At 40.0% G+C, this 21,064-nt stretch overlaps 1 protein-coding gene across 2 annotated transcripts in view; it reads right to left on the reverse strand.

The window, feature by feature from the left end:
- Positions 1-3,150: 3,150 nt before the first annotated feature.
- INTU (inturned planar cell polarity protein) overlaps positions 3,151-21,064 on the reverse strand; it is a 68,784-nt gene continuing 50,870 nt past the window's right edge. For both annotated transcript variants that reach the window (XM_060246811.1, XM_060246810.1), the window contains exons 9-16: positions 17,197-17,250; positions 12,413-12,475; positions 10,553-10,771; positions 8,601-9,065; positions 7,071-7,168; positions 5,638-5,827; positions 4,448-4,605; positions 3,151-4,059 (exon numbers count right to left, since the gene is read on the reverse strand). In XM_060246811.1, the coding sequence (XP_060102794.1) occupies positions 3,948-4,059; positions 4,448-4,605; positions 5,638-5,827; positions 7,071-7,168; positions 8,601-9,065; positions 10,553-10,771; positions 12,413-12,475; positions 17,197-17,250 (1,359 nt within the window). In that variant the 3' untranslated portion in view covers positions 3,151-3,947. The remainder of the gene's footprint in view (positions 4,060-4,447; positions 4,606-5,637; positions 5,828-7,070; positions 7,169-8,600; positions 9,066-10,552; positions 10,772-12,412; positions 12,476-17,196; positions 17,251-21,064) is intronic.

A 21,064-nucleotide genomic window follows, 5' to 3' on the forward strand; every position in this document is an offset into this window, starting at 1 on the left:
ACAAAAACAGGTGCTCAGCATTTATCTGATTGTCACATCTCATGGAAAAATGCAACTTTGCTGGTCTATTACAGAAGAGATTATAGACTTAAGCTTCAGGAAGAAAGCATTCCAGGATTGTCTTTAAGGGAACTTGATTACCTAGGGCCTGGTTCAATTACCATTGTTGGTTTTCTTTTATGGAAGAGAGAAACATTGAGCAATGGCATGTGTTCTGCAATATTACTGGCTGTGTACAAAAATAAGAGAGCTATGCTGGTTTATAATTAAAAAATTCATAAGTTACAATAGGGTACTGCCTTTTATTAGACCAGCTGAAAAGTTACAAAGCAGTAAGGAAGCCTTCAAGTTTATCAACACTTGCAATCAGTTTAGGTGTTAGGAAAAAGGAGGGATAGGGAAGAAAAACAATAAAAGCCCATGCCTCTAAAGTTTGAAGAAAGATACACATGGCCTAAACTTTTGATTCAATAAAATAATAGTGAATTATACAGTTTTTAAACATACAAAGCCATTTTGATTTCCTAAGAACAATATTTCAGTTGTAAGAGCAGCTGGATTTTCAGAATTCATTCATGCAATAACTAGGTGCTAAAAATGACTGCAAAATTTAGTAACAATTCCTGCAAATGGGAAAGGTAAGAGAACTTTGAAAAGCAGCATGCTTCTAGTTCATGTAAAGCCAAACAAAAAACCCAAAAAAACCCCTTGCAAAACATATGCAAAGTGCTGCTGCTGAACTGATTTCCCCTCTTTTTCTGATACAGCCAACAAAAGTTGCATTAAAGTTAAGGATGAAAAGATGTCAGGGGAATGCGGTGTGATATCCTTCTTGCTGTGCCAACGCAAATAATTACAGAAACAGAATTGAACTGGGCAATCTGATGAAGTATAGTTTTTTTACTCCCCTGCTTTTTGCAAGGTATCAAAATAGTAAAATTTTCACAAACAAGACTATTGCTGTTTCTTGCAATGTGTTCAGTCTCATATCCCAAGTCCAGCACCAATGGCAGGAAAGGTTTTTTCTCTTATGGTTGCTGGCAGGGGATGGGGCTTACTACAAGTGGAAGGCCCAGGCAACATGGCTGGTGATATGGCCATGGCACTTCCAGAATGTATAGGAAGTGATGTCATCATGCTGTGAAATTGCGGCAACATGCTTTTGTTTGGGCTAAAGCGATAGAGAGGTAGTCCCCTGTGCAAGCACCAGTCATTTCTGACTCTGGGGTGACATCGCATCACGATGTTTTCACAGCAGACTTTTTACGGGGTGGTTTGCCATTGTCCTTCCCAGTCATCTACACTTCCCCCCCTGCAAGCTGGGTACTCATTTTACCGACCTTGGAAGGATGGAAGGCTGAGTCAACCTTGAACTCAGGTCATGAGCAGAGAGTTTGACTGCAGTACTGCAGCTTTACCACTCTGCACCACGGGGCTTCTACCATAGAGTTTTTACCCAAATACCAGAGCATTGCCTGGACGTTGCAGACATGATGTCACTTCCAGTGCATGCTGGAAATCATGTTAATAGCAATGTAGCTTGGGCCTCCCTCTCTCCTGGTAAGTCACCCCTCGCCAGCCAGCTGATCAGTGACAGGGGGTGGGACCCGGTGGCAGGGGACCCCTGCCTCCACTGGGGGATGTGGCAACCTTAATTCCTCTTGACAAAAGATATAGTAATCATTGGATTGCATCAGAAGACTAGAATCTTACTCTGTAATAGTTTCAACAGTCCATCCTATATAGTGTGTAGTAGTTGAGGTCAACAGTGTAGAAATTAAGATCAAGATAATCGAAGAAGCTTCAACCTCCACTGAAGAGCCTCCCTGTCCCATCACAGGAATCTTTATCTATCACTCCATTTATCTTGACATCTAGATGTCAGGTCCAGCTGAAGAAACTGATATAAATTATAACTAGGCATATTACATTTAAATTTACAATAGAGACCAAAATGATATTTGAAGAGCCGGACAATTAGGCATAAAAACTAAACTGTCAAATAAAACTGGTTATAAGTGCCTATAAAAGCTTAGTGGGACCATATTCTCATTTAAGGATTTCCTTTGAAGCATTTGCTGAGCAAGTATCAGAGCGACCTTTCTTTGGACCCAGAATATCAGTTGTTCTTCAAAGAGTTGGATCTTAAAGTACCCTCCTGCTCATGGGAACTTCTTTCACTTACTAGGGGTACCTTTGAACCTCATGGATTCCATGAGCCAACACATGAAATACTTCATCACAAAAGAGGGTTTTTTTTGTAGAAAAAGCCCGGCAGGAACTTATTTGCATATCAGGCCACACCCTCTGGTGTCGCCATTGTTTCACACAGGACTTTTGTTGTAGAAAACAACCAAAAGAAATTCATTTGCATATTAGGTCACACCACGATGCCAAGCCAGCTAGAACGGACTGATTTTAGAAACTAATGTGTAGATCTACCACCACTGTTATATTTTTGTTGTTATGTATATTTCCCCCCGCCCCTTTAAAAAAAAATCTTATTTGTTGGATTGTAAGAGGATTTTTCCTTGTTCTTTTTTTGTTGTTCTAGTTCCTTGTTCTTTTTTACATTAAATCAGGGCTTTTTTTGAGCAGTTCACAGTTACCATCTATATGCCATGCATTCAAATACTGAGTTTGAAGGTCCTCTATCCATTAATTTATTGGTGGTGGCCTTTTAACTTTTGCATGCTGTAATATCAGTCTTTTAGCTGTAGTAAGTGCATGGGGGGTCCATTTAATCTAAACTTGATTTTAGAAAAGCTTTTGATGCTCTCCTGTCCACCTATGTATATTATGCTTATTTCCAGCCAATATCCACACAGTATGTTTTGTAAGTATACTTTATAATAGAAATTTGGGTTCAATAACTGGCAGCTCTAGCTCATCTTGTGTCAGACAGAAGTCCTGTACCTGACATTCTGAACAGCCACTGGCAGCTAAGATTTGAGAACACTGGCTCCATGGACTTTTGATGAAAAGCAGATCTCTAATGCAAAACTAATATCAATAAGTGACTTATGAAATCAAGATATGGAAAGCTTGGACATTTTGCTTAAACTTCTCTAACTACTAGTATGCCATGATAAATCATATCCTGGCAGACATCTCAAAATGAAAGCACACAAAAACACAAAAGGTACATGGTGGTTTTGCAAACATACTTCTTTATTATAAAAATCTTTAAAAAAATAGTTTATGCAGTATTCATTAACAAAATAGTAAACTTGTCCTCATGTTTGTCTAACACAAGAGTATTTACAAAAAAGATCAATTTTACTTTAAAACAATATTTCATTATACAGAAAAGTTATTGTTATTACAATTGTTATAATAGCCCTTTAATAGCCTCTTTTTCCATCTGTAAAGCCAGGGAAGATACCTCCAAGTATGTCAAACAGAGTGCCTTCTACATGACGTAATCTATTCAGTCTTACAATACACTCCCTTAACTGAAGTCCAGACAAGCTCACAACTGAGTTTTCTATGGTGGTTCATTCTCTGAAACCATCTTAGAGTCCACAGATAGCTTTTTGAATTTGGCGAATAGTTTAAACGATATTTGTGTGGTCTAGAGGAGCACCTTCTAAGAAGAATATTTGAAGACATATACAGGAATGCGTAAGGGTAATGGACGTACACTATTCTTGAATTCACCCCTCATGTGTACAAGTTGTCACTATATAGTTATGAGACAATTGAGATACATATCTCTGACCGATTTTTTTTTAAAAAAACATCATTTTTAGAAGCTGATTGCTGATACATTCAGGTGTTAACAGTGTAAAAACCCTGAAATGTTTTTCCATCAAGGAAGGTTATTTCAGAGAAAAGCTTCAAAACAGCAAGCACCCAACATACTACCATGATTTGTCTCTGTGCACCTCCAGTGCACCTTGGGAGGTTTCCAGTTCCGCTTATGACAATTGTATGGATAAACACTATTACAGAGCTAAGCCAAAGGATAGCTTAAAAGCCAGCTCAACAGCAACCTCTGTGACAGAGTCATGAAAACAGACATAAAACTCCCGAGGCTTTGGATCTAGAAAGAGTCTCCTGCAGAAAAACAAAGTTCAGTGTCAGAACAAGATCATTAGTGTGCTGTAAAAAAAGTCTGTTTTAACAAGGTTTTAGTCAAAAACCTAAAAATGGAGTAACTCTAGATCAGGATATTCGTGGCAAGATACCAGAGCACCCTTTGAGATCTTTCATAATATCCTTTCCTAGGTAAACATTTACTCTCACCAGAATTCAGCCTTTTTGCATTTTCAGTTCAAGCTGTAAAAGAGTTACCCTAGCTGTGACCCTTGGATAGGGGACTAACCTGCCACACATGAATATAATTTATGTTGATTTACAAATTTTGGACAAGAAAGAAATTTGAGGATTTCAGTAGCATTAGAAATCTACAGAAAAACAAATCGGCATATTAAAGCTTGCTTACCCTACAACCCAGTACATTATAGGTGGTGGTGGTTTCTTTTGGTCAGTCCATTTGTCAGGTGAACATTCAAACAACACTCCATGTTCTCTTACTTGATGCAGTCCAGAATTTGCTTTTTTGGATTCTGAACTTTTTCTAGTACTTGCAGTCTTTTTAGTCTGTAATGAAATTGACAAAATGGATGGTTAACAAAACCTGAATTAGTGCTTTGAACAAGAGACAAAATTTGCTACCACTGTGTGTGACAATCCATAATCAGCAAATATTTCATTCTGAAATGTATAGTGAAAGACTATATTCTAATATGTGACAACCTCTCAATAGTCAACTCTGCTGCACCTGGAATTTTTAAAAAAGATTTTTAGCCTCAAGAAGTATAGTCTCTAATTATTTCCCTTCTCACTTGAATGTTTGCTCACAGACTGACTTTGCTACACCTAAAAGTACAATGCTAGCTATAATGCCAAAGCAGAGCAGAGAGAAATGATGAAACACTTCCAGAATATCCTTCTTAGCTAGAGTTGCTTACTAAAATCAGCCTCTGATGGACTTTACTTGAACCATGTTTTGCCTCCTTTATTCAGTTCTTAGTATACACCAAAAGTTGATATCTGTGTTATTTCAAAATGTTGCATAAGGACAGGCCCATTTTATATATTTCCACATGATTCATATTTGAAGGAGACAAAAGTGCATATAACTGATTTCTCTTCTCGTACGCTATACCAGCTGTTGTGCTATAATGCTTTTGACTAAAGATAGGGGGATATGGTATACACAGAATGTAAGCTCTCTGCACGAACTGACACAACTGTCATGGAAACAAAAGCGATAATTAGCAAGTATTTCGCCAAAGTTATACAAATATTTAAATATTGTTATATAAAAAGTCCAAGCTTCTCTGCTCTTAAGGAGTGCTGTCAGCTTTCTTTTATAAAAGCTAACCTTCTCCAGACACAGAAATTCTTCTAATTAGCAGCGCTATAAGGAGTCTGCAGCATCTTAAACTTAAATAAATAAATAAATTTTTAATTTATACCCTGCCCTCCCCGCCGAAGCAGGCTCAGGGCAGCAGCAGGCTCAGGGCATGTGAGTGAAATGTATCAATGCAGGCATTTACTGCTGCCTCGAAAGAGAAAAAAATGTAATGAGTAAAATCCCCCTCCCAAGTCACTGATAATAGGTTATACTTCTCTCATCATGGTTTGCTGAAAAAGGGAACGGATGGAAAGACAACAACGATGAAAATTCTTGATTAGCTGGGAATGGATAGTTCCACCAAGCTGTGCTACTTCAATGTGTGTTGGAGTGATAAAAATTCCATGCATTGTTTCTAGAGAAATATAGTGGAATAGGGTGTTCTCAGGACCAGATGTCAACCTTTAGGAACAAAAGAAAGATGTTACTTGACCGCTGGTTCTAAACCCACATGAAATTCACCCCAATCCGCAAATCAAACCACCAAAGATACTGAAAAAGAAATAATAGCTTTTCCTGTTTGTATACATGTTAATAATGAACAGAGACAATTCTTCATTGAAGAAGCCTTTGGCCATAGCAAGTTCATAAAATGAACATATACAAACAGAAACAGCCAAATAACACATACTAGATAATCTAGCCCACCAAATCCAAACATCTATATATTCCTATGAAATATATACAGTGGTTCATAACCAACGCTATCTGTACTGGTCATCAGGAAAGAGAACTGCTTTCTTATTTTGAAAGCTATTTCAGGCAGGTAGCGCTTGTGGCTTGATTAAGTTAGTAACATGGTTAATAACAAGAATGCTCATTTGTAGTCAGGACAATGGGTCCAGCCCACATGATGGATGACCTGGGGAGAAAGAAAGCCTCAAGATAGATACCGTTCATGCTGCCCACTACCACTGACATGCAATGAACCCAAACCCTTGCGATCTCCAAAGGTATTTTTGATCCCAATTTATCTTTTATGAAGGGCTCTGTCCTGTTCTGGAGCTTTAATTGTGACAATGAGAACAAAAAGAACAAAATCCCACAAATGACATTTGCGTACCGAAAGAAAAAGAGAGAGAAAGAGAGAAAGAAAGAACACCCAAGCTTCCACAAGACTCTTATAAAACCTAGAAAAATTTCCTCCTGGTGTTGTCAACCAGCATCCAACAAAAAGCAACCCCTCCTTCCTAACCAATATTTTAATTGCTGTTTTTATGTTTTGTATGTGCTTTAACTGTATTTTAAAATGTTTTATTGTTCATAGGGTTGATTTTAATAATTTTAAAATATGGTGTTATGTACCTTGGTGTCCCTTGTAAAGGCAGAAATGTGGTATATAAAATCATAAATAAATAAATAAATAAATAAATAAATAAATAATAAAAGCCAGCAAAGGATATTCATAGACCAAAGTTAATTAGTAGTAAGGAAAATGTATGCTGGCCTGTTCACTCAGACTGGGTTCTTACTTGGATTTCCCTGGAGAACAAAGAGAAGTCTCCACTCTGACTTGCCCTACTATGAGGCCAATCAGTATGGGGCTGGCCATGAAAAAAACTTTTTATTGCTGGCAGGAAGGTTAGTCACACAGGAAAAGGGCTGCATCCCTGCCACTACCAACCACAAAATGACAACTCCTTACTTCATAACATTGTACAATTCAGTCTCCTTAACTGAAAGGCTCTTTTTCAGGCTTCCTAAATTAAATGGACCTGGAAGAATATTTTTCTTTTTGGTGATCTGAAAAAACAAGCAAAAGAAATTCAGTTAAAATGCAAGCAACCAAAGATTCATGTTTAATTAACAATTACTGAGTGACTGCTCAAACAATCTGCGTGTTTTGTGAATATCCACTGAGCTGTAACAGTTCAATGACATGCCACATCATTTTTGAAAGCTTCTCCATTTCCTTATTTTGTTTTTTAAACCAACCTATGTATAGTTTGTATTATAAATCAGTTTGCATTGTTTCTGGCAACTGGATGTTGATTTCAGCATAAATCCACATAATGTACTTTTAATACATTTTGTTACTTGATCCTTGTATGTTTCACAGTGAAATCCTCACTAATTTAAATGGTCTTTGAAGGATGTCATTCTGCTTAGGAGTGCGCTAGTAGTCTAGCTGCTCAGTATGGAAACAGAGCGATTGCCAAGTTTTGGTTTCTCAACAATCCCCCCCCACACCGAACAGTATCGAAAAATCTTTGCAGGGGAAGTTAAAGGAGGTGGGAGACTGGAAGCTACATGGAAAGAATAACAGCTCAGCTGAATATTCCTTAACTACTGGATGAGACTGTAATAGTTTACTGGCCTCATCCTGTGAGAAGGGCTCTCAAGACACACAAGCAGTAGATTATACAACTATAACCAAAACCTTCCAACCAGAATGTATCCCATTTTCATTCTTTCTCCCCCCCCATTTTAAAAGTTTTATTGTAGATAACACAAAAATATACACCAAACAAAGAACAAAACAAACACAACATACAATATACAATGAAGCCTAGGAATCAAATTCAATTACATATCATATTCCACCCTTATCTGTTTCAAGTACTTCCATTTCTAAATCAAATATACTTATATTCAACTTCTTTCCATATCCTATTATTTGATTCAATATCTGTTTCCTATTTTAACTTATGACATCCATCCACTCATATAATGGCTTCCAGGTTTCTTTACATTCTTGTAAATTACCTTCTTTCAATTTAACGTTAAAAAATCCATTTCAGCAGCCTCATACAATTTTTGAAGGAATTCCGCCCTTTTTGGTATCTGTTGGGTTTTTCAATATCTGGCATACACCAACCTTGCTGCAGTTACAGCGTGTAACAAGAATTTCTTAGTTACTTTGGACACGGGGTCCCATTTCCATTCTGCAGAGCCATTTTAGACTGGCCATGCTAGCCAGATCACTTGGAAATATAGGCAGTAAGCCTAAGCAGTTCTACTCAGAAATATGTCCCACCTTTCAGGAATCTGGTTTTAGGATTGCAGCTACCAAAGCTTACTGAAAGTGAACAATACTAGGAAGGTGCATTATGGGCATGAATTGCTTCCTTTTCTTGTCCTTCGCAAGAAGTGCTGCTGCAAATTTTTTAGGCATTTTGTCACTCTCCTAGGATGAAGGATGGAGGTTTAGTGGGTAATTTAAACTCAACAGTACCTTAAAAACACTACTGTTTTTGTCAAATCCACCAGGACTTTTTGATTGTGCACCATATGGATTAATGTTCCCTCTTCCACCTTCAGGATTGTCCCCATCATTGTTGGATCCTCCACTACCCCGTAAGGGACTTGTTTTCTGTGTTCTTAAGGTAGAATCACCAAAAAGCATTTTTTTGCTTGCTGGTGAAATCACAGAGTGTGAGGTATTTTGCCATTTGCTGAGGAGAGGCAAAGGGGCCAGGCTCTCCAGTTTGTCACGTGATGAGGGGAGGAACCAGTCCACACAGGACACCAGTGGAGCAGAAGGTGATTCTAATATCTCGTCTATGCTGAGATCTATTCCCTCCAGTTGAAGGATTGTTGCTTTGACTTGATCCACATAGATGGAGTCTGGCCCCGGATTTCCAATGGCTCTAGAAGAACAGCCTCCTGCCTCCAGCAAGACGCTCAACATAAAGTGCTTCTGCAAGAAAAATGTTATGGGAGAATAAAATGTATGCGCTTACAAAATTTAGACGCTGCTACTCCAGAGTCCTGCTCAAGGCAGCTCACAAAATTCATGGTACAATAAAATAATAGAAACCACTAGCCGTAAAACTAACCAAGACATAAAAGCATGTGAAACAACATTAAGCAGCCTTCAGCAGCCAACCCTCAGATTAGGAGACCATAAAGACAGGTAAAAGATGGAACCCCTCAGTTAAGAGCTTAGATAAAAAGAAATGTTTTTACTTGATCGTAAAGCAGGCACCAGGCAAGCCACAAGGGGGAGAGCTATGCAATGAGTTTACATTTGCTATGATCTTTACCTTGGCCCACTCCACAAGGCTGAAGAGTCATACAAGAAACCATTTTGGACCTAACCATGTTTGAAGACAAAAGTCTTGCAGTCATTTAAGACAATTATGCAAACTGCAGAATACGCAGTAAATTCATTCTATTTTGCAATATATTTTAATACAGCTCCCCATCTATGTCTTCCTATTTTATGCTTAAGAAGGAAAAAAATACTGCTCAAATAAAAAGACCAGCACCCTAATTGTGAGATATGTAAGCTTTGTAAAAATGTTTATGCACTATTTAAAGTGTGCATCATGCTTTCACCTGCATAGTGGCCCTAGGCTAAAGACACTGCCCTTTAGAGGAGGTGGTTGAGGGGTTGTCTGGCAACAAGACTGCAGGAGGGGAAGAACGCAAAGAGGGAGAAAGCACCAGAGAAGAAGCTGAGACCTTTTCCTTTAGGATGGTGAGAAGAATTTCTAAAGGCGCCTGGGAAAGAGGCGCCTGGGAAAGCTGACCGTGGAAACAAAGAAAGTCAATCCTGTGAGGAAAAGTAGCTGCTTGATTATTGTGAAATAATGTGCCTTCTGAGGAAAACTGACTTCTATTTTTGCCCTAAGTTTGGCACTGCCATTATATCTGTTGTTCATACGGTTTTATTCAACCTGATTTTGCCGATTCCCTCACTTTTCAATAAATGTTATTTGTGTTCAAGTTTTAAATAGGGCATCCACAATCCGGTGGCCAATAACCTGGCCCTTTTAAGGCAAAAAGGGTTACATATGCTATTTCCCAATTTATGAAAACGATTCTTCCACTTATACCTTGATACAAGATTTCAGCTATATATTCATACATTTTAGGCCTTATGTGTCTGCCCAAATTTAAACTACTTCACAGCTGCAATTATCCCAAGTGAGCATGGCTGTAATTTACAGATTGCATCTACATTTGTGTGAAGTGCAGGGACAACAGCACTTATTTTACAGACTGCAATCAGAAAATCTATGGCAGATTTGCTAACAAAACATTTTTTATGTAACAAGATACTTTTAGCAGTATGTCCTTTTCACTCACTGTAGAACCTTAGGCTATCCTTAGTACAGTGTGTGTTCTGTCAGTCTTAACAATATTATATAAAAAGATACAAACATGCCCAGAAAACCTTACCAAGCCAACTATAAGTAAAAAGTATCTTGCTTCAGGTTCTCTGTATCCATCACATGAACTTTTACATGACTGAAGGTGATGCTGAGGAAACACTTCTCGCCATATTACTAACTGACCAATTCGTTGCTCTGCTGCCAAAGGTAAGAGGCAGTAATGCCTGCTATATAAAGCAATATCAGTCAGGTCCTCCTTCGGCAAGTGATTACTGATCAAATAGCCCTGAATTAAAAATAAAAGAGAACATGCAGAGTGAACAGATATTGTACACCACTCAGTGCCTTTATTCTGACAACTTTTTTCTTGGTTCATGTTATCTTTCTAGAAGAAATGATAGTGACATCTAGATTTCAAAGCTGCATGTGAAAAAGGGAACCCACTGTCTGGCAAAGCCTCTGCAACTAGAGGGGGGCTGATGAATGAGTGAGATTTTTTGCCAGCCCACTGTAAATTCTTCCTCCTTCTATGGATTTGGATAACACTCTTTTGCTCCTACTTATTTATTAGTAAATATCCAATATATTTTACTCCTTCTTGCTATTATTATAATTCGCTATAAAGAATGTCTGAAATAAGAGTTACCACTTTTACTGATGACAATTTTTTTTAAAAAAAACAGCCAAAGTAGGGATGTGTTCACACTACACTAAATAATGTGTTTTGCAATTAGATTTTTACTGTGTAAGAACAGCAAAAATCCATTTGCAAAACACATTATCTAGTGTAGTGTAAACACATCCCAGTTGTAATGACAAAGATTTCCAGTGTTTTAAAAAGCTTTAAATTAGAATTATGCTGCAGTTTGACTTAAACTGTAGTGACATGGGGAAGAATTTGAATTTCTGCAGGTAGACGTATAAGAAGATGAAGAAGAAGATATTGGATTTATATCCCGCCCTCCACTCCGAAGAGTCTCAGAGCGGCTCACAATCTCCTTTACCTTCCTCCCCCACAACAGACACCCTGTGAGGTGGGTGGGGCTGGAAAGGGCTCTCACAGCAGCTGCCCTTTCAAGGACAACCTCTGCCAGAGCTGTGGCTGACCCAAGGTCATTCCAGCAGGTGCATGTGGAGGAGTGGAGAATCAAACCCGGTTCTCCCAGATAAGAGTCCGCACACTTAACCACTACACCAAACTGGCTCTCTCATAAGTAACAAATGAAGTATTTCTTATATCAATCCAAAAGAAAGTCTGAGGAGGGGGAACTTCTGAGAATTACTTTTGCTGTCTGTTTTGTATAGTGATATACACATTCAATAAATTAGCAAGGAAAAGGAATGGCCCTTATGCAAGCACCAGTCGTTTCCGACTCTGGGGTGACGTTGCTTTCACAACGTTTTCATGGCAGTCTTTTTTTTTATGGGGTGGTTTGCCATTTCCTTCCCCAGTCTTTTACACTTTCCCCCCAGCAAGCTGGGTACTCATTTTACCAACCTCGGAAGGATGGAAGGCTGAGTCAACCTTGGGCCGGCTACCTGAATCCAGTTTCCGCCAGAATCGAACTCAGGTCATGAGCAGAGAGTTCAGACCACAGTACTGCTGCTTTACCACTCTGCGCCACGGGGCTGCTAAATTAGCAAAGTGGGGTGTAAATGATGGCTATACTTGAAAGAAGCTTGATGAACATGTGAGCCTAGGAAACTTTACTTATAATGCAAGAACCTCATTTACTAAGAAGGTGATGCAAAGAACCAGTCTCAGAAGTCTTGTAATACTTTCATTTATTGCAACATTAATCTATAACTGTTACTTCCCCACCACTGCTCTGTTTAGAAAAATAATCTTGATTGTTCTTAGGTTTATTCACATTGGTATTTTGAGGTTACCATTTTTTAGCATCCCATGATGTTTTCAAATTGTTACCTTGTAGAAGAGGCATGAGCCCAAAACGGTGTACAGTCGTCTCATGTTATAGAAATCTTCAGACTGTAAACAAAGCACAGTGAAGTCAGGCCTTCTGATTTTAGTTGAGCCACACAGTGCAATTCAAGTGTAGCTTTAGAAAGGACAGTGTTACTCTTTGAAGCCTCAGGGTGCCTTTTATATTTGATTAGCAAATGGTGATAAATACACTTTGCAGAATAGAAAGTTTGAAAGTTCATCTGAGATATCAAAGGACACCACTGCACTGCTGACTATTTTGCCAAATTGTGTACAGTGGAGAGACGGTGGCGGCGTACACAGGATGAAGCGATGAGAACATCTTATAGGTCATTTATGCAGACCTATGAGATGGCAGTCAAGACCACAAGAAAGCTTACTTTGTGGCCCGGATTGTGTCTGTGACCTCACGCGCAGCCCAATTATTTAGTACAATTCTGTCCTTAACTGTCCTACTGCAAGACAGATCAAATGTTAGGGAACTGGAAATCGGCTGCGAGGCTTTTGCAAGTTTTTTCTCAGATAAGGTCTCATCACTCCATCACGACCTCCCTGCTACAGTTGAAACAGTAAGTGAACAAGCGGTTCCGAGCACGACTTCAGGTCCATTTCTGGATCACTTTGACCCACTCAGCCTGGAGGAAATTGACAAGATTCTCATTTCTGTGTGCCCTACAACTTGCGTTTTGGATCCGTGCCCGTCCTGGCTGATAAAAGCTAGCCGGATGGTATTATGTGATCCACTTCATTCTACTGCCAATGGATCCCTCATAGAGGGGGTCTTCCCCACACCTCTTAAAGAGGCTGTGATCTGCCCTCTCTTGAAGAAACCATCTTTAGACCCGACCAATTTGGCCAACCATCGACTGGTGTCAAACCTGCCCATTTTGGGTAAGATTATAGAGAGGGCGGTGGCAACACAGTTACAGGGTTTCCTGGAGGACGCTTCCATACTGGACCCGTTCCAGTTCGGCTTCCACCCAGGCCATGGAACGGAGATGGTGCTGGTTGCCCTCATGGATGACCTCCTGAGACATCTGGATCAGGGCGGCTTGGCAGTACTGCTCCTATTAGACCTGTTGGCTGCATTCGATACAGTCGACCACCAGCTGCTGTCTAGCTGTCTTGCCAACATGGGGATACAGGGGTCTGCCTTACAATGGCTCTCCTCTTTCCTCCAAGGTTGGGGACAAAGGGTGGCAAATGGGGAAATGCTGTCTCAGAGACACCCTCTTATTTGTGGGGTGCCTCAGGGGGCAGTTCTTTCCCCAATGTTGTTTAATATCTATACGCGCCCCCCTACCCAGATGCTCAGGAGGTATGGGCTGGGTTGCCATTAGTATGCAGATGACACCCAGCTGTATCTATTGATGGGTGTCCAGTCCGCCTGCGCTCTGGAGAATTTGGACCTGGCGCTGCAAGCTGTGGTATCATGGCTCAGGCTGAGTTGGCTAAAGCTGAATCCAATGAAGATGGAGGTTCTCTATCTAAGTTGCATCGGCCCAGGAACGGTGATTCCTCTACCAGCCTTTGATGGGCCGCCATTGACACCAGTGTCAAGGGTTAAGAACTTGGGAGTGCTCCTGGAGTCCTCCTTAACTATGGAGGCCCAAGTAGCAGCCACTGCCAGAGCTGGTTTTTTTCATTTTTGGCAAACACGGCAGTTGGTCCCCTACCTTGAGCGCAGCGACTTAGCAATGGTGATCCATACCTCAGTCAGCTCAAGAATTAATTATTGTAATGCTCTATACAAGGGGCTGCCCTTGACTCAGATTTGGAAGCTGCAGCTGGTGCAGAATGCTGCAGCCAGGCTACTAATGGGGCTTCCTCATCAGGAGCACATTCAGCCTGTGCTGAGAGCACTGCACTGGCTGCCTGTTGCGTACAGAATCCATTTCAAGGTCCTGGTATTAAACTTCAAAGCCCTATATGGCCTAGGACCTACCTATCTGCGGGACCGCCTTGCCCCACATGTTCCCTAGAGAGCACTGCGATCAAGTTCTCAAAATCTTTTGGCTGTCCCTGGGCTAAAGGAGGCTAGGCTGAACTCCACCAGAGCAAAAGCCTTCTTGGTTGCGGCCCCAATACTTTGGAACATCCTTACAGAAGCCATCAGGGCCCTGCGGGATTTATCACAGTTCCACAGGGCCTGTAAGACTGAACTGTTTCGGATGGCATAAAACACCTAATGGGAGACAGCCGCCACAACATCTGGTTCCATAGTACTTTTATACTAACTGCCCAGGATCTGTAGGCATGAGAAAGAAAATATTATATGATCTGCCTGAAGTAGCATCATTGTTATTTATTTGATTGTTTTATTGCTTTAATATTGTTTTGTTTACTGTTTATTTTATGCTGTTAGCCGCCTTGAGTCTGTATTGAATGGGTGGGATATAAATATAACGTAAATAAATAAAATACAACTCATAAAATAATAGAAAGTTTAGGGTAGTCTGTAAACCTAGGTGGCTCATAAAAACTAAGACAGTTCTGATCTTAAACAACACTTTGCTAGTTTGAGACTTGATTTTGATACCAAACAGTAAAGTCATAACGTTTCAGGATTTATTATGTTCTAGGAACATGAATCAAGTTTACAGTTAAAGCTATAAAAAGACAGCTAGTGAAAGAGGGTGTTGTAAATTTTGATGTTTTGTTAATAAAACACACTTGAACTATACAGATAATTCACTATTTATGAAGTCATTTGTATATAAAAAGAACTTTACAATTTCTTCTGTAAAATGAGCATTACAAATACATTCCATTCATTCAGAACATCTAAACGTAACTTAGATGTAGCTTTAAAGTATACTGAAGAAACTGTTATGCTCTTCTATTGGCTATAAATTTCTGAGTAAACAGAAAAGTGCTTATATATTCTAGACATGTTTTATTAAAGAAAGTATCAGAATGATATTTGTTTCATCTCTCTAATGCGCACACTAACATACTTTACATCTGTGCATGCAGTATAGCTCACATAACAGTTATTAGTATCACCATCTTTTGCTAAATTTTCCAAACCTTATCTTTTTCACCATTCCTTGCCATCAGAGATAATATGAATCCACTGGTTGTTTTATTTCAATAGGAACATTTAACCGTGCCATAAGGGCTGCATTGTACCAGACTGGGAAGCAAAACTGCCAAATCAATATTTTGTGCTGGACATTCAAGAATTCTTAAACTCTGCCATCAGTTAGGAAACTGTCAGCCTCACTTAATGTAGCTAAGACAGTTCAACTGACTGGCCAAAATTTTGTTTCGGACGGCCACAAAGGGGCCAAATACACAGTAAGATTGCAGAACAGTTGAGGAAACATAAAATCCAGTCCACAATCAATACAAAATAACTGGCCTAACCAGGAATCATAGAATCATAGAGTTGGAAGGGACCCTAGAGAGTTGGAAGGGACCCTAGAGTCATCTAGTCCAACCCCCTGCACAATGTGGCAAATTCACAAATACTTCCCCCTACATTGACAGGATCTGCATTGCTGTCAGATGGCCACCTAGCCTCTTTAAAAACCTCTAGGGAAGGAGAGTCCACCACCTCCTGAGGAAGCCTGTTCCACTGAGGAACTGCTCTGACTGTCAGGAAGTTCTTCCTAATGTTGAGCCAGAAATTCATTTGTTGTAATTTCAACCCATTGGTTCTGGTCCTACCTTCTGGGGCCACAGAAAACAATTCAGCACCATCCTCTATATGACAGCCCTTCAAGTACTTGGAGATGGTAATCATATCACCTCTCAGCCTCCTCCTCTCCAGGCTAAACATGCCCAGATCCTTCAACCTTTCCTCATAGGACTTGGTATCCAGCCCCTTCACCATCTTCGTTGCCCTCCTCTGGACCCATTTCAGCTTGTCTATATCCTTCTTAAAATGTGGTGCCCAAAACTGAACACAGTACTCAGGTGAGGTCTTACCAGAGCAGAGTAAAGCGATACCATCACTTCACGTGAACTGGCCACCATACTTCTATTGATACAACCCAAAATTGCATTTTCCAGAAGATCTGGTCACTCTCTTTTTTCCCATTCAAAAGATAAGTAGACAGCAACCTAAGAAATGGTTCTGGGTAGATGGCACTCCTTGAAAATGAGTGCACATTTCCTCTGCTGCCTGTACCTGAGACTAACTGCACTTTTTGGTAGATAGATCCAAGTAGGCAGCCGTGTTGGTCTGAAGTAGTAGAAGAAAATAGGAGTCGATTGCACCTTTAAGACCAACTTAGTTTTATTCAGAACGTAAGCTTTCGTGTGCTCTCTAAGCACACTTCATCAGACAAGGAATCTGGCACAGTGAGCAGAGCCATAAATGCACTTTTTGGTAGAAAGGAATTAACAGTACTTGCTTCTCATCTGTGCCCAGCCCCCTCTTCTGCCTAGAAGGAAAGGTAAGCAAGTGGTGGCTGCTACTCATACTCCCCCTTATTCTCTCTCAAGAGGTGACAATGGCCAGGAAGAGCAGTAACTTCACCTCTGGATGGCAATGGGAACTAGGCCCAGGGGAAGCGGCAGGTTTCCATTGCCTCTTGTTCTCTCACTGAGCCAAAGGAAGAGGGCAGACAGCAGTGGCAAGGAGAAGGGGCTCCAGGGCTCCAGTGGCTGGCAGTGAGGCATGGGCATAAAGCAAGGGTCTGATAACTCCCAGCTACAAACCTGGCATGAACTGACAATATAACCGTTTAGTTATGGATGAATACTGAGTAAGGCCAGTACAAGCATGTAATACAGCCTGTTAAAACCTGAATCCTTACCAGTTCTGCAAAGTCTTCCGCCTCCAAGTCACACAGAGCTGTATCAATTTCCACCTGAAACATGTAAGGAATAAATGGACACACATTACTGGGAGTAAATTTGGTAGTAAACACCAAGTTGTCTCATTAATTTCTGTATTACCTCCATGCTAAAACAGAATTCCCCATAATGTACAGAGAAAAACAAATTTCATATGCTGATAGGGAATCACTGCAACATCAAGTATCAAGCTCTTACCAACTGCTACACCCTAGGGTCTAAGTCAAAAGAAAACCATCCATTAGTTGCACATTTTAACTTTATAGAAATGAAAGAAAAATATTTGCAGTCTCCCCAAACCCACTGTTCAACATTAAAAACATGTCAATCTCATTTTTTTTTCATGGATTAAAACACGAAGGCAGCAGATTCCTTGGAAATCTGGCAAAGCTTTAGTATCCAACTGAGTTATTAGAAAAATCTTTTTCACAGAGGATTTAGTTTTTGTCTCTATGGAAATTTCCAAAACATTCTCACATGTTACTTTTGTCCAACCCAAGAAGTACTAAACTTGCACACTTCAGCAGCTATAGGCATTGCTGATTAGAGTTGTACAGGAAATCACTTTTATTTATTTTATTTTATTTATATATCTGAGAAACAGTCTCATAGCCAAAAATATGCCCTGTACTAAAAAAAGAACTTAATCTGTAAAGAGCCTAGGGCACTCCCCATGTGGTATGTAAACAAGGTGTCTTAACAAGAAACATTAGTTTTAATTGATGCTATAAGAACTGCCAACTGCACAGTTGGTGTTCAAACAATTAGGTTTCTCCATTCTTCTTTGCTGCAGATTTTAAATGTATGTCTGCTCCACACAGGACAAACACAACTTTCTGACATTAACTACATTTTTAAAATAATTAAAAATGACCTAACAAAAATAGAACTTTGTACCAGGGTGCAAGGACTCTGAAAACGATGGGGGAAGAGACAAGGCACAAATTACAACAAAATTAGCCATAACAATGCTGCCTGCATATAAAGCCAGCCAAAACAACAGGATTTTTGTAATAAAGCATTCAAATGTGTCATATATGCCTAGTAAACAAAGACTGATTATGGGCAGCACAAAAACAGAACGTGGGTCATAGTTTGAGAACAGGTATTATACATGAATTTCTAAACTGACATGCCTTCCCTGCAGAGATATTCTATAGCAGGGGTGGCCAGCAGTAGCTCTCCAGATGTTTTTTGCCTACAACTCCCATCAGCCCCAACCATTGGCCATGCTGGTTGGGGCTGATGGGAGTTGTAGGCAAAAAAACATCTGGAGAGCTACCACTGGCCACCCCTGTTCTATAGTACATGCAGCACATAAAGATAATGCTAGCACACCAAAAGTGAATAAGAAATTTACATACACACATAACACTTTTTAATACTGTAGCAGTTGTGCAATAAACATTTTTCAAGTAGAAAGCAGTTTTCAACTGATTCGATTCCAGTCCTGGTTTCCATTAATTACCACTGCATTAAATACTGCAATTGGCTGGTGCCTGGCTCATGGATCATCCCTGGTTTTCCTTACCCCAACAATCCCTTCCCACCCCTAAGAAAGTCAGATCCTGAGATCACATGAGCCATGTGGAGTAACAGCGTGTGAGTGGACTGCAGGGAGGAGGCAAAATTGTGTCTCCAAAGGTCTGCTAAAATCTCCTCTCTTACCTAAAGGGAGATTAAAAGGAATTTCCATGCTCAGAGGCAATCATCCTCTGAATCCCAGTGCCAGGAGATAACTGCAGGGGATGGCCTCCGTCTCTATCGTGTTGTTGACCCTCCAGAGGAACTGGTCGACCACTTTGTGGACCACCGGTCTGATCCTCTAGGGCTTTTCTATATTTTTATGTTACCTCTTCCAACAACATAGAACTTCTGATGGAAGAGGCAAGAGGGACAATTTCATTCCCTTCCCCCACCTCACTGAAACTCACTGACTCGTGTAGTTCATGCAGGTCCTGTGATTTCTTCCAGGTTTGGAAGCGATTGCTGGGGGGCAAGGGCAGCAGGACTGAAAGACCCTTAGGTTTCTTGCTGGCACTGCCACTGACCCATTCAGGCAGCATTCTTGGGGGGAGGGTGTACCACTACTTCCTGGATAGCTGCCCATGAAACTTACTGGGTGATTCTGGACCAATTTTACTCAGCCTAACCAACAATGCTGAGTTATTTTAAAGACACTAAAAGAGAGGGGAAAACTATATGCATCTTTTTGTATTACTTGGAGAAAACAGATAAAATTGTACAGGATAGGAGCTAGATCTTCCACATTTAGAGTACATTTCAGGGTTGGAATCACACTTCTGTGATATACATTATTCCAAGCCTTGACTATTTTTCTTTGGATCTAGTAGCCAGACCAAAATTTAGGAGACAGATCAATCTATAAGAAACACAATAAATCCATAATTTATGAAAAAGTATGATGCTTAAATCTTTAAAGTATAATTTTAACAATTATTGTATTTTCTAGAAATTATAGATAGTTATAAAAAGCACTGTTTGGAATCAAATTGCTTCCTGAAGATTTTAGAAGCATGATTTGTGTTTGATCATCTGAAAGCTGGGTTTACAGTTCAATTTGAAAAACATAAATGGCAGGTACAGATGGCATTTGCTCAATCATATTTCTGAAACGGTCAGCTTGTATGATTGGCATCTGAATCATAAATCAGATGATACATTAGAACAAGGTTCTAGCATGATGGGAGTAAAATTCAAGTTTGCAACTGAAAAGTGGTCTTCATAGCATTAATTGTACTGACAAGAGACCTCTTTATTTCAAAGAAATGAATACCAATTGGAAACATCAGTTCTCTTAAGAAAATAGTTAAAAGGACAATGCTGCAAGTTGTAAAGAGACTGTGCTAACAGAAACATGAAGCATTTCCCCAGAAACTGAAGCATTTCGTACAGGTAGCAGTATTCCTCATAATAATCATTACAGTTCCATTGGGAGATGGGTCTACTGAACAACACAATTTAATTTTAAAGGGGAATTTGTAGCATGATTATCAGGATGTTATTCAGGAGTAAGTTCTACTGACTCCAGTCTATATTCTCTATAGGTAAGCATACATACAATCAAAGCTTTAAAGTAGGGGTGGCTAAACTGTGGATCGGGAGCCACATGCAGCACTTTCATGCATATTGTGCGGCTTCCAGAGGTCAAGGAAGAACATAATGCAGGCTTAGTCTCAAGTAAGTGTGTGTAGCATCAGGGCCTTAGTCAGCCTCTAAGCGCTGACCCATAGGCAGGGGACTATTTCCACCATGTGGAAATAAGGAAGGAGGGGGAAATGGCAGGCTTGCAAGTTTTTGTCCTCCACCACTGAGGTCACACAGATACCTAGATAGGGAAAGAAACTGCAAGAGCTGAGAGAGCTACTGGAAGGAGGGATGGAATTAAGAGCAGGGGGGGGGGGGGCATACGGTTCCCCCTTAGTTTTGTAGCTCTTGTAGAAGCTGTATTTACTAACCTTGGTGTCAAGGCAAAGAGATGCATGATGATACAAATGGTGGTCAGTAATTTATATGGTACATGTGTGTTTACTTCTTCCACTGGTGCCAAAAAATACTTGTCTAACCTTTCCCTACGCTGGTCTTATGGGCACTGTTATAAGCAACTTTTGTTTTTAAAAAAGTCTCCTAGCATGGTCATGCTCTAAAGTGCATACATATTTATTTTATCTTTCTGTGCAAAGAAAATATTAAGAGTTTTAATAAAGACATATATGTAATATTTGTTCATGTTTTGTGGCTCTCAAACATCTGACATTTATTCCAGAAGCAAGTTTGGCCACCTCTGCTTTAAAGTGTTCTTTTCAA

Source organism: Heteronotia binoei, chromosome 9, assembly GCF_032191835.1.
Source record: "Heteronotia binoei isolate CCM8104 ecotype False Entrance Well chromosome 9, APGP_CSIRO_Hbin_v1, whole genome shotgun sequence".
In the NCBI taxonomy this organism is placed as follows: Eukaryota; Metazoa; Chordata; class Lepidosauria; order Squamata; family Gekkonidae; genus Heteronotia; species Heteronotia binoei.